A 14,876-nucleotide genomic window follows, 5' to 3' on the forward strand; every position below is an offset into this window, starting at 1 on the left:
CCGTTTCTGTCCGTCCAGACTAAAACGCATTGCCGGAGTTTTCCGACTGAAACTGGGCTCAAAGCTCCAGAGTCAAGTTAAACCAGAGCAGAAACTGAAAGCTTCTTACATAAAGGATATTATTGTGGACGTAGCCTTTTACAAAATTCATCCTTTTTTCTAATTTAAGATATTAAAAGAAGAATTCACTTGAGCCTGTTTACATGCATATCGCACAATAGTGATGCTATTGTCAAAAGCCTTTTGGGAAGAGTCTGACAAACTGCTTCTAGTATTCTCAGCGTCAAGTGGGGGGGGGGGGGTAATAACACGGTGGATGTACAGAAGTGAGTTCACCAGACCTCTGTAACCGACTCTCCACGAGCATTAACACACTTGAATGTCTGACTGACGGGTCGCCTGTTGAATTGCATTGTGGGTAATGTTAAGGACCTGGTTTTGACGAGGAAGAGGAATATGAAATATGCTGCATACATTTTCCTATTTTAACTCTTTAACGAGCCCAACAACTTTACTAATCAGCAGCTTGGAAATCCCTTGAGGTATCTTAACTGAACAAAGTGGTGAAGACACAGTAAAGAATCCTCAACCAGTTCGATGCTGCAGCTTCGCCAGATGAAATCCAGTCTGCATCAATCTAACAAGTGGCTGGATACTGGGATACAGTATTTCCCAGCAAGTCCAAAAAAAAACACCACACAAATGTCCAGGCTCAGCTGGACAGTGAGTGATCCAGAAGTACAGCCTCAGTGGTTTAATGGTATTATGAGCCGGTCTGTCAGGAGCATGGATGAACTCCGGGGGGACGGCTTCCATCAGGTTAATCCTCCGACCCGTCAGGTCACTCACACTGGCTGAGCGGGGGGGAATTGGCCTCAGCTTGTGTCCACCCATATGGGACGGACAGGTTCAGCTGAGACAAGAAGCTGGCGACACACTGATAATGACGGAAGAACAAAATACTTTAATTTCGTGATTTTTTAAGCTCGGAATTGTTCGATAAAACTACTTTTTGATGGTCACGTAATCTATTGAAGCCACGTTTCTTTTATTTAAGCTCATTTATCCGAGCATAACTGACCTGAGGAAACAGGCAAAGGCTAATGACCAACATCCTCTGACAGATATCCACACATAATACAAAATTCGTGTTTTGTGGAACAATCAAACTCAATTTGGAGATGACAGCTTTTCAGGATTAGAACAATGTGATGAGCGAATCCTAATTTTTTATCATTTTGACTCATTTATATTCCCTTGCCTTCAGAAAATCTCTTTTTTTTAAAACAAGTGCTGCAGAAGGCAGAAGGTTCAGAGTTGAGACAAGAGACCTGAGACAAAAGTCAGATGAATCCCATTAACCCTTTTCTGCTGAAGTAAATTGACTGTGTATGAAAATCTCTAAAAGCACTGCGAATAAGCATTTCCAGCTTCTACTGTCTACTACTTTCCTTGAAGGCGACAAAACGCTTTTAGAATTAAAATGCAGTGCACGGCGGGTCGAGGATATTTTTAAGCAGAATAAATCAAGATTCAGGACAGTTACCTGCTCAGGTTTTATATATGTTCTTTCCCCCTCCGTCCCTTTTCCGTAAAAACGGCAGTAAAATCTCCTTAATGGGAAATTCACTTTGATATGATTTAGTTCACATAAATAGACTACTGTCTAATCCTTAGCATCACAGTCTATAGGTTGACGTCGATAGGTATTTAGATTCATTATGACTTGAGTGATGGTCTGAGCGGAGGATATAATTTGCAATAATGACTCGCGCTCATTATTTCTCCTCCATTCGGGTCCTGAACTCTGTGAAAATCATTATGAGGGGGGTGGGGGGAAAACCAGGAGGGAAGGGGGCCGCTCTTTAAACCAAAACCCTCAAGGTCTCATTTGCTAATAAAATTCACAGAGGTCACCGCCGCAGAAAGAGCGCGGCTGCTGCCTCGGAAATGTCAATGGAGAGACAGGGGCTATTCTCTCCGTCTGCCACCAATCAAAAAACCCTCTCGCTGTGAGGGTGAGGCTGTTAATGTGAACATCGGTGGCCTCCGCTCAATTTTCCAGAACTTTCCCTCTGTCCTCTGAAACATGAAAGGTAGGGGGGGGGGGGGGGGCTGATAGATAGAATAACACTGAATAAGCCGGAGCTCTCCATATGAAGGAGCTGGCAGGTTCCTTTTGACGCGGTGTCAAATAGATTCACCTCCAAACCCATCCATCATGCGCAACATGTCATTCCCGTCAGGTGGAAACGCTGACCCTTATTATGTTCCCCCGGCAGCATCCTTTGTTGCCGGGTGTCAATCAAACGGCAATTCTTAATGGCTTAATGTGTCGTTTTAATATGCAGCGCGCAAGTACCGGCGCTCGGCTGCAATAAATGGGTCATGTAATGGGCTGGTACAAAGCCATTACACCACAGAGAGCCGCCGCGCTCGTCACCTAGCGGCATCATTAGCCTTAATTGTACATAGCATGCACGCTGGTGTCAAAAGATAGTTTACAAAATATGTCCTCCATCGCGACGGAGCAGATAATCCTCTTTGTGGTAAAAAGGGAGAGAAATTAAGTTTAGCTCGGTACAAACATGGTGAAATGAAATTCATCCCCGGGAATTAATTCAGGGTTTGATCAGACATTGTAATTCGTTGTTCTGTTTCGTCCCCTAATCGTATAACCGGTGGTTTCTCCTTTACCACATAACCTTCACCGATTTTCACACAAAGTTACGAATGGCTCAAAAAGGCAATTAGCTTATTTTCTCAAGACAGTGCCCCCCCCCCCCCCCCCTGCTGATCCTCAACAGCAAATCCTATCTTTTGCTGATGTGATTTAAATTCTGATTTAATTTCTCCCGTCCTTCGGTTGGTGGGTGTTCTCTCCTTCTCAGGGTTTTAAAGTAAACAGCGCCCGGTCGCCCAGGTAATGCAAAGGTGAAAACAGTTTGTCCTTTTTAGAAAGATTCCGTCTTATCCATATCCAGCAGCCGCACTCCGACCGAGGCCCCCCCGCCCGGGCTCAGGACTGAGCTGCATTTGCATGGACGCAATATGAACCTGAGGAGAAAAGAACCAGGAGCGGGAGAAGATCACCGGCGACTCCGTGAAGAACCGGATCCCGCCAATCCCTCGCCCATTGTCTCGGTGTCATTACGGAACCGAGGGCACGCCATCAAAACAACGACCCGGAGCCACAGCGAGACAAAAACATTCAATTTCTCCACCGCAACATATTTAGAGCAGACATTAAGAATAAAACAATAAGTCATTTAGCCAGAGCTGCGTTTGCTATTGTTCCTTTGCATAATACAAAAACCCTAATTAATCTCAGTTAGAGGACCTCCTCTCTCCTCCTCCTCCTCCTCTTGCTATTATTCCCCGGAACGAGTCTCAGGGGAGAGAGAGCATGTGGGGGGGGGGTTAGCAGCAGCCGACTGCTGGCACCATCCGGGACACCGTCAGAGAGGAGGCAGCCTCTGCACCAGCTGGGCCTCGCTAAAAACAGCCCTCTTCTTAACGGCATCTGGACGCCACACTGCAAACTTCCCCACCCAGTCCGCTTCACCCACTTCTTCTCCAGGACTAATGCAGCAACTTATAACAGCAGAGGCTAGAGAGGAAACTTAAGGCCGGAGCATGCTTCTGCGTTTTCACGGGCCCGGAAGCGTAAGAGCCCTTCCGGGCCCCTTAAGTACTTACGTAACCCTTCTTACGTGCTTATGTGCGTCGCCCAATTTTTCTAACTAGACGGCAAAGCTCCGCAAGCGTCACGTAGCCGGCAAGGCTGTGATTGGTCTGCTGACTACATCATTTCCGGAGTCGAATTTCCGGTTCATGCCCGATAATACCGGCGGAAACCACGGAAGATTTAGAAGCACGAATATGGACCAAAAAGAAGAGCCCTTGGCAGAAGAGATCCGAAACAATGACCACTAGTATAACCCGTCACTGACCGGCGGATTTGTCCACCAGAAAAAGGCTCTGAGGAGCCGCCGTGGCGATGTAGATAAACGGCTCTTCTTCGTGCCACACACGAAGAAGAGCCGACTTCGACAAAAAACATTACTCCCCCTAGTGGTCTGGCGGGGAATTGCTTGGCAACACGCGCAACGCTTGTAAAACCATGAATGACAACGAGTCCTGCGTCACAACTGCGTGAAAAGCCGCAGTCGCCGTTGCAGAAGCATGCGCCGGCCTTTAGAGGAATCACTTCTTTAAAGACGTAAACGTGATTCGAGTGCTTCTCGCAGGCGTCATCGGATTCTGACAGAACGGCGTCCAGCTCCCTCCACTGTCGTCCTGGCTCGGGTGCTGTTATTACCACGGCTCCAGGGCAGACGAGGCCTGTTGGTTTGGAACGCCACTGACAGTGACAGTCCTGCCAGGGGAGTGTTCTCCGGTCGGCCTCGGAGCCGGAGCGCGCTGGGGAGTGTCCAAGCCGACGCGTGGAGCCTCAGAACCGGGCTGAGCCGCCCTCGAGGAGCCGAAGCATGCAATCAGAGCCGAGCAGAGGCATAAACAAGGCAGCTCCCGTCCAGACGTAGCAATTAGGCAGGGAGCGGATCATCGTAAACAACCCAGGGTTCCAGGCCCTCGCCTCCGTCCTGCGTGTGATCAGAGAGCTCGTTTGGTCGCGTTTCATTTCACTTTTTTCCCAGTTTCCATTAAACCCGGCTCGGGGCGACCTCATGAATGTGTTCTCTCTCTACACCACACTGATCCAGCACGTTCATTCAGGACGGCGCCCACTGATTCCACGAGGCACTCAGCAGAGAGAGGGTGGATTTCAGGTCCAAATGATTTGTTTCATCTCTAATGAGAGGAGGAATACTACTGAACATAGAGCTGGGCAATAAAACAATTTATGATAAGGTTAAATAGATATTGAAATATAGCTTATGCAGAACATCGAGGGGGTAGAAACATATTTGATCTAGAATTGTTTCTTTTCCCATAAAGAAGAGTTAACACAACGTTCACTCCGGAGCAAAACTCTTTAAACCTAAAAAGAAATAATAATTTATTGAGATCATTGACACTGGCCTATGTAACTATTTTTATTTTGATTGTTTTTAGTTTGATTTTCGACCAGCAGCCCTAAGTTAGAGCTGTTATCATACGGTTGTGGATGGGATGAATGTGGTTGTGGCAGTAAATCAAGGGCAAAGTATAATGTTAGGGTAAGACTAGCACAAAAATAAATAAATAACAAGAGCAAACAAACATTAATTTAAACTTGTTTTCTCCTTCATCAGAAACTTAAAACTACGACCAAGTAGAAATTAAGAAAAAACTTGTAATATCTTGAGAATTTTGTCTTAATTTTTCAAGTTTCTCACAAGTCTGTGGGTTCCTTTCTTCAGAATAGACACAAACTTGTCAAAGTCCTGATACTTTTTATAATATGGTGCAGATGAGCGAAAATATTAAATATTATTTGTGAAACCTATACAAAAGTAAAACTTAACAAGATGCTTCATATTTCTCATTTAACTCTCATTTTCCCTGTAATAGGAAATGTAACCTAGAATAATGACTTTATCTCATAATAATTGAAGTGGCTCCATCATATAAAAGCCCATCATAAAAGAATATAATGAAAAAAGAAAATTTGAAATAAATAAAATGCTTGAAATATAAAATGTATTTACTTATTTAAAAGGACCGTGATTATAACCTCGAGTCTTCTTGTGTTTGACCCGACGAGCTTCACCCTCATGAATAATTGGATTCTCTGCCGTTGTGACGACAGGTCTGAACACTTCCTGAATGCAGATCCAGTTCTTATAGGGACACAGGCCTCGGAGTTTACAGTCATATCAATAAAAATGCAGCTGGGTTTTATTGATCATTTAACATGAAGAACCCTCCCGCTCTATGTGGACAGATACGATCTACAAGGCATTTTAAAAAGATGTTGGAGGTAGTAACGCCTTCTGCTCGGAGTCTACTTCCATTTCATTTCCATCCCTGAACAACAGGTCGGATAACAACCGGCTCCGCGAGCACGATGAGGTCGTTCTGTGGAGATTTCATAAGTACAGGTTGAGAGCGGGACGGCAATCAAAGGTGAGATCGCTCCTTCACCGCTGTGGCTTTCACCTGAATGCATCTCTGCCCATCAACACGCGCTCTAGTCGCCCTAAAACAATCTCAGCCGTGGAGCACTCTACATTTCACATCCCTCTCCAGCGCGGTCAGAGAGGAGAGAGCTCGCCGCTTGGCGCTGGCAGGTTGAGTGCTCGCCGCTGAGGAACGGAGAGAAAGAGCTGCAACCTGTTAATTACGCTGAATTCAAGTCGCACAGGTAGAAAACAGGCGCCGCGTGAAGTGCTCTCCGACCGGGGGGGGGGGGGGGCAATCAGGGACGCCTCTTAACGAGACATGGGATTTTAATCAGATATGTTAAATTTAGACCGCCTGCGTCGGGTTAATTTGTAGGTCAAGGCTTTCCCAGATTTCGCTGTGACCTTTGCCCGGCCTCCATGTGTCTCCACATTAATCAATTTCGATGCGAGTAAAAAAACACAACCCCACTCCCCCTTCTCCATGGAGAGTAATTTCTCCAGGGCGTCTCAACACACATCATGCTGATGTACACACAAACAGGTCTGGGCACTGGCTGCTTGAAATTAGCGAGGGCCTGCTAATTAATTCCCCCTCTGTCACCGGGGGTGCCCGGTGCAATCTATCTGTGAGGCAGCCGTGGTGAGATTAGGCGTCAGATTGGAGAGGAAAACAATATCCATTAGTTTGAGACGCTACCTTTGTTATAACGTGAAGCCGAAAAAGAAAAAGCGTCATTCCATTAGTCTAATTCCTCAGGTGCCGTGTGCTCGGCGGTGATATCTCTGCATTTCAAATCAGACGGAAAAGGGCGATCAATGGAACATTAAAGAGACAAAGTGTGTGCCACACACACAGAATGCAGGGAGAGCATTTTAATGAATTTCAATACGAGGCTGATGGGAAGACTCCTTTAATTAAAATGGAGGATTTCGGTATCAAATGTCGCTTTTGTCTCGTGTTCCCGTGTCCGTCCCCGCCCGGGTATTGACGAGCAGAGAAGTTGTTATCGGCAAAACACAAGGAAACAGTGTTAGTGAGGGAGAGATGTCTGAGAAGCACTTTTTGATTTGCAGCCAGATTGGAATCATCATTTATTATTCGGTTAGATTAACTTGTATATGGACAGATACGTCTTTTACCCCGGTCTGAAACTAAACTAATTAGTAAATAGTTCATGGGGAAAAGAGCTGTAATCAACATTTATTATTATCCAGACACTTAAGTCAGTTAAAGACTGTTTATTCTAATCAGAGTCAGATTTAAAGGTGATGCTTGACTGATTGGTCACTTGACTTTAAAGATCACTCTGTTTTCGAATGATCTTTCACAACATACTTATATCTGCTTATATTATTCAATTAGTCATCCTTTTAGACTGCATTTGCCATTTAAATCTAAATTATATAGTTTTATTCAAGTTATAACTCATCATTATTTTGTCCTCTTTGTAAATCAAACTGAAACAGCTCTTTTGAAAGGTTCCACAAACAAAAAAAACGCTCTTCCCATTTTTAATTATGTTAAACTATTCATTCTCGGGGCAGAATTTTTGCCACTTTGATAAAACAGAATGTGTCACATGTCCAGACCAGTGCTCTGCTGAATTCTCTGTGTGGTTTCACCATCACCATCATCATCATCCTCCTCCTCCTCACTGAGCCACGCGAGTGTCACCATCCTCACCTGAGGGCATCCAGGGATCTGATGGCGGTTTCTCTCTGGTGTTGCTCTGCTCCCAGTCAAGGTCGTCGTCCCGGCCTTGGCTGTAGCCGCACGCCGCCAGCGGCTTCTCGAAGTTACAATCGCCTGCGACGAAAGAAGGAAGACATTTATATGGTTATACACTTTTCCCATTAACTTGCTGCTACAAATGAATGAATAAATTAAACTCTCCCATTTTTTTTTCCTTTTGCCCCAGCGGTATTCATAATGCAATATGCCAGACAATGAGATGCATTTAAGTGAGACAGAGTGAAGGATTACTGTACTAGGCGAGCCACAACATACATTACCATCATTAGCAACACGGCAGTCCAATTTCACAATGACAAGTATGAAGTGTCCAAACTCCATCATCGTTAGGCATTATGTTCCCAAACTGCACCACCATCAGAGATAAATTGATTTATTTTCCTCGCCCGGCCACAGAACTTTGCCGTTCATGTGCCTTTACTCCGCCGAGCCGCTCTAATCCTTTCTACAAGCTGCTCGCCAAATGACAGCAAGCAGCCATTAAGGCCAGCCTTCAACCAGGCCTGGCGTGTGATCGATTAATACAAATACCCCTTTATTCCTCGCACCTTAAAGGCCACACTGAGAATATGGGCATTGAGCTGGAGGGGTTTTCCACCTCCCCCCAAACCAAAAGTGCTTTTCACTCCACTCATAAATCTACAAATAAGGCACGTCAGACGAGTATGTGGCTGCAGAAGAGTTCATGCAGAGTAAAAAACAAGGAAGGAAGAAGGGAAAGGTGGCTTGTACACGATGGGAGGTCATTTCCAGAGGAGGGAGACCACTTAGAGGAGCCATGTTCAAAAGTGATGAAGCGTCAAATACACTGATTTTTATGTTAATAACAGATGTGCAGCGTCCGAACAGTAAATCTGAAAAATAAATTTCTAAACACAGATGACACAGCTTACACGTTTTATCGCCTCGGGGGGGGGGGGGGGGGGGGGGGGGGAATGTCCTTTGAGCCAGAATCTACGCCCGGCCAACGCCGATATCTCATCTCGTACAAACTCCCTCTGACATTCTGCTGCATAAAGGCTACGAGCCGGGGTTTTTGTTTTCCCATTTATCTCTCCGGTGACATTTACAGTACAAGTGCAAATGAGTGGCCAAACGAGAAGAACACAGGATAATTAATAACCGGCTCCATAGGGCAGCTGCTAATGATGTATGTTGCTGCTGCTTTTTCCTGGTTCTGAGGGGGTGGGGATAGAACAGGGAGCCGCTGTCAAAGTATCACAGGTGGGGGGGGTTGTACAGATATTCATTACATCCTACGGTTTACACGCATCACCACAGCAAATTGTTGGTAGTTTCCTGCACAGCCGAACAGACCAATTTCCCACGTGAACGAAGGTTAAAAGGCCTTTCACACCAACAGGGAGGGGAATGACACAAAATACCAAGTGCAAAATGATTTAATGAAATTAATAAGGATTAAAAAATGTTAACTGTACAGAAGCCGTTCAGGACATATTTCGGTCGGATAGATTAAGAAGCACCAAGTTTGAAGAAGCAGAGGAGTAGTTTCAGAGAGCTGCAGCTAACTGAGCTAAATAATACTATCATCGTCCTTATATCTTACAATTCCTGTTAATACTGTAATATTCCATATATAGTTCTTACTGTACAGATCTTATTTATTTACTTTTTCACTTTAATATGCACAATACTCATATACTTACTGTTACTTTTTTACTACTGTATATCCCGCCTATAGTGTATTCATATTTATATATATTTATATTTTTACCCTGCTCATAGTGTATTCATCGTCCTTATATCCTACAATTCCTGTTAATACTGTAATATTGCATATATATTTCTTACTGTACAGATCCTATTTATTTACATTTTCACTTTAATATGCACAATACTCTGCACTTTTACTGCCTTTTTTTGCACTTCTGGTTAGACGCTACACTGCATTTCGTTGTATAAGTACTTGTACTGTGCAATGACAATAAAGTTGAATCTAATCTAATCTAATCTGCTCTAATTTAGGGAGTATTTATCTGAGAAAGCTCCGTTTGTTTTTAAACAATCTATAAACATTTGGTTCATTCGTTTCCTCCGACTGGAGTTGAGTTGTCTGATGCTTGAACCAGCAAAACCATCACATGTCTAGTGTGCAAAGCTCTAAAGGCGAACTTTTAATTAGTACATTTATACTTATAAAACCATGATAACACGTCTCTGGCACAATATATAAAACCACTGACAGGTGAGATACTGTTTATCTAATTGTATTGTAAAGGGGTGGGATTTAGTATTCTTGAATTTGATTCATTGAATGCAGATTTAATGGGAGAGTGACTTTGACATTGGCCAAATTGTGATGCTGGACGACGCATTCTGAGCATTTCCCCAAACAATCTTCATGTTTATCTCAACCCGGACCAAGATAGAAACTTCCAGCAGAGACTGATCGTTGTATATTTACCTCCAGATGCAAGTATTTCTCTCCAATCCATAATGCTAAGCTCATTAGTATTCCTAACAGCTGTTAGCATCGTATAACTGGGTTCAAGTTCATCATTCAGTGGGAGAAGCTACACAATGGATACGCCCACTGCACAGCAGCACAACACACAGCCTGTGCAACCTGTTCATGTTAAGTGTTGCTTAAAAGTGAAGCAGCAGCAACAGGTGGCCGAGAAAACATATTCCCACGACAAGCTGAGAATCTTGATGAGGAAACGAGAAATCGTCTTTAATTAGCAGCAACATGCTCTGAAGCAGAGCTCTTAACCCTGTTCAGCAGCCACCAGGAGGAGGAGCCTGGGGTCTCCTCCACTTCCCTGCAGGGACTCGAGTGAAGCAGAGCTCCTACTTCATGCTCAGTCACCTTCCCCTCCAGATAAATAACAAATGTCTGCGTTTACCGAGATGTAACTCGGGAAACATGAACACTGAGGCTGTGGCGTCGCAGGCAGCGGCTGCGCTCCATCAATATTTTGATTCAATAGTTCCAAGATCCGTCGCCCCCCCCCGCCGCCCACCTCCCTCTCCCAGCAGGGAGGAGCTCAAACAAGAGGTGGCTTTTATTGGTGTTTGATATTGAAATCGATGTAGGAGCAGAATGGATTCCGAATCAGTGGGAGAGAATTTCCAGTGCTGAGGAAAGGAAGAGGAGAAAAACAGCCATGAAAAAGAAATATGCATGAAGCTATTTCTCTATTTTCCTCCTTTAAATGCCAACTCTGTGTTTAATAATGAATCGGGGGAATGAGAGGGGTGAGGTCTCCGTTTGAATCCTCATCCTCTTCACAGACATCATTAACTGATCTGTTCCATTAATGATTCTCTTGTTGCCGAGGTAATTTGAATACAAAAGACATTAAGAAAAAAAAACACTTTGGTTCCGGTTGAATACGGAGGAAGGAAGAAAACGCAGAAAAATTAATAGAAACACAAAACAAACATATGTAACAAATAGGTTGTTTGCGTACAGTTGTGTTGACTTCCTGCAGTGAACAGTACAATTCTCTTTAATGTGAAATCCAAGTGTTGCTATGAAACTGAAACACTAATATCCTGCGATCAGGATGATATCAAAGCTTCTTGATGAGAAAACTGAATTCTCCTTGTTCTCGTTGGCTTCTCTGGATTGGATGGAGCCAATGTTTATATGTTATGTTTCTTTAAGAAGTTAGAGGAGCACAAAATCCTCCTCACTCCTCAACTATTAATATTTATTGGAATTAATAAATTAATAAAAATGCATCGGACTAAGTGTGCAAGGTTTCTATACAGGACGATATTCTACTTTGATGAAGGACTCGATGTGTAAAGAACATAAATATCATTACTAGGATTCTAAATGTCTCCGGATCTCAGAGTGGGAGGAGGGACAGAGGCGAGCTGACTTTTCATCAACATTACTCGACTTCATCCGCGTTCGATGCTGTGGCTGAACCACTTTGACCATTAGGGCCGGGTAACAGGCTGTGAACAAGCAATAAATCAATCTGCGTCGCCGCTTTGATTTCCACGCCAGGCTCCGAAGTATCAGACTGACTGGAAACTTCTCCGATAACGCCTGAGACTTGTTACTGTTGCACTAAGGTAAAGATTCAAGCCGCTTGTTGTGGAGGAATTACACGCCATCACAAGCTTCTTTTAAAATGCAGATGTGTAAAAAGTACTGAAATATTGTACTCAAGTAAAAGTACCTTTACTTTGATGAAATTTTACTTAAGTACAAGTAAAAGTACCCATCTAAAAATCTACTCAAGTAAAAGTAAAAAGTAGTTCATTTAAAATGTACTTTAAGTAAAAGTTACTTAGTTACTTTCAACAACTTGATGGGGGCCGCTCTTATACAGTGCAAAAAAGGAAAAGGGGTCATTAATCCAATCCAAAAACAGTTATTTTTAATTAAAGGAGAATCTTTACAAATGTAAGTGCAATGACATTAAACATGTCAAATATTAAACATTAAACATGTCAACACAACATTTAAGAACTTTTGGGAGGACATGTCAAGTTCAGTTCATAGTTTAAAGGTGGAAAGTGAGAATGAAAGACTTAACTTGTTTTTTAAGAGAAAACTTTATCCATCACTACCCCTTGCCTTAAACTGAACTTCATATGTATCAATTACTAAAATTAATGTTTTTTTTAATTTTGTTTTATTATTGCTAATTTTGCGTGTTTATTTATTCATACCCTGCAAACAAAAGGCACAACAAATCAAAGTTTTGATACATTTATTTTGAAATGGTTTATTTTATTTTGAAAAGGCCCTACCACTGCAGTAAGAGTTGCCTTGAGCCTTGAACTATGTTTTTTTTACTCAGTAACGGATGTAATTTCCAATGTAGCGAAGTACAATACTTCAGTCAAAATCTACTTAAGTAAAAGTAAAATTACCCATTTCTAAAACTACTCAAAAAATTACAAAGTACACAAAAAAAACTACTCAATTACAGTAACGTGAGTAAATGTAATTCGTTACTTTACACCTCTGTTAAAATGTAACTTCACGGCCGTGAAACCAAAACCCAAAAGCCATCATCACCGATCCACATGTTGCTTGCCTTCAATGAAAAGGGGGGGGGGGCTGCTTCAGAGTCAAGAGGCCGTGCACGAGCATGCAGATGAGTGCATCAATCAATAGCATCATAACGGGCCCTCTCTCTGCAGGGGGGGGGGGTTATATCGCTGCCAGTGTGTGGCACGACCCGCGTGTAATCACCCCCCCCGACAGCTGCTGAAACAGATATCCCAACGCCGCTGCTGCCAACTCTCTGAAGGAGATTTAACTTTCAATAAAAGCTTATATGAGGTGCGGGTAGCCTGGGAGTATACGGATGAATGTGCTCCACCCCGTCAACAACCCCCCCCCCCCCCCCCCCATTCCCTTTCAAGAGAGGCAGGCAGCTTGAAGCTAAAAAACGGTGGCACCAGATATGTCATGAAACAATTTATTCCTGAGTGAGAACACACAATAGTCTTTATATTCTCACGCAGAGTGCATTTCAAAAGGAATCTATCCATCTTTTCCTGGACTGAGCCAGAGGCCGGAATCGATTCCTCAACCCTTCAATGCAGGAGCCAATTTCTCCTAAAGATTTTCAAGTCAGACTTAAAAGGCCTTTTGTTATTGCACCTGTAACAAAAGTAAACTTTCGGCGTTAAAAGCATCGAGCGTGTGTGTGTGTGTGTCTGTGTGTGTGTGTAAGTTGGGTACTGTAGGGAAGGGCTGTGCATGAGCGTGGGAGGGACTGTGAAGGTGGGAATGGAATCTTGTAAATGAAGATTGTTGAGGTTCTAATTGACGTCGCTCTCTCTTGTTTCGCACAAATTTTTTGCTCGTTTGCGAGATCACACTTTTGAAGTTTATTCTCTCTCCAGTAGATTGCTTTACTTATTTTTCTGCCTTTATTACATTCAAGAAGAAGAAGGTTATTTCAACATCACATTCAGGGAAACCGATCTGATTCCGGCAGCTGTTTCAGGTCCTTGACTTTCAGCTACTTGACGGATGATGTTTTTTAAGAAATGTAATTGTTTTCTTGCAGAGAACGAGACAAGAGAGTGGGATCAGAGAGACTTTTCTCATTTGTCTGTTCAATGGAGCCTGGCCAATAGACGGTTGGGAAGCCGATGCAGATACATTTCTTATGACAAAGAAATATGGTAAATATTTCTTTTAGTTTAACCATAAACTCTATTATAAACACAATCAAAAATATAGAACTTGAATAAAAATGTGTCTTTATTCTACAAAGATCTCAAATTTAAAAACATCTTTTTGGGAGTGTTGATTCTCTAAAAGGAAAGTTAGCATATTGGCAAATCTAAATGTTAATACATATAAGTTATTGAGGTACTTTTTCATAATTCTGGTCCAGAACAATTCAGAAAAGAATGTATTTTCTTCTTAACATTGTTTATTCTGTAAAATAAAAGTTTTCATATTGATGCATATCATCAAACATAAGTCTGATATATCTGTGAAGGGTTACGATTGGCTGAAATGATCTGCCAACCAATATATTCCATATAAATCAAATAAAAATTCAGTTAGATTAATTTAGCCTGGATTATTTAAGCATGACTAATTCTCAGGATAACAAACATGTATAGAATCAACATATCAGATCACTAATTAACACCATGTATCCTCTTTGTTATTCTCTCTAGACAAATGCTGAAATATTCCTGTTTAGATGTTTTGGGATACTCATCACAACATAATGGAAAAAGTTTCCCCGGCCGAACAGAAAATGAACTCAGGCTCTGGAAGTACAGAGCGTGGTCACCACCAACTCCACTGAGGCACCTGACAATTAGCTGCTGCACAATTATTGGTCATTTCCTACCCAGTGATTGTGAGCGTTGTATATGCTGCGTTACAGAGCGAGCCAATGAGCAACAGTATCATTAGTGTGGTGTGTAGAGTCCCTTCTATGGCACGAGGCAGAATATCCTCCCGGGGAGAAACCCGAGACCTTTTCCAGCATCATCACCGCTGCCTCAGTCCCAGTGGCAGATATCATTGCTGCAAGACCTCCTTAGCCCCTCTGCCAATTCTGCAATTACCAGCCTTCCAACCTGTTCTGTCT

General features: G+C 42.9%; 1 protein-coding gene across 1 annotated transcript in view; it reads right to left on the reverse strand.

Annotated features, from left to right (window-relative positions):
- Positions 1 to 14,876, reverse strand: part of LOC133017819 (receptor-type tyrosine-protein phosphatase mu-like) — a 171,993-nt gene that overhangs the window by 120,896 nt on the left and 36,221 nt on the right. Inside the window, exon 2 of the mRNA XM_061084029.1 lies at positions 7,753 to 7,875. Within this exon, the coding sequence (XP_060940012.1) occupies positions 7,753 to 7,875 (123 nt within the window). The remainder of the gene's footprint in view (positions 1 to 7,752; positions 7,876 to 14,876) is intronic.

Source organism: Limanda limanda, chromosome 13 (genome assembly GCF_963576545.1).
Source record: "Limanda limanda chromosome 13, fLimLim1.1, whole genome shotgun sequence".
Taxonomy (NCBI): domain Eukaryota; kingdom Metazoa; phylum Chordata; class Actinopteri; order Pleuronectiformes; family Pleuronectidae; genus Limanda; species Limanda limanda.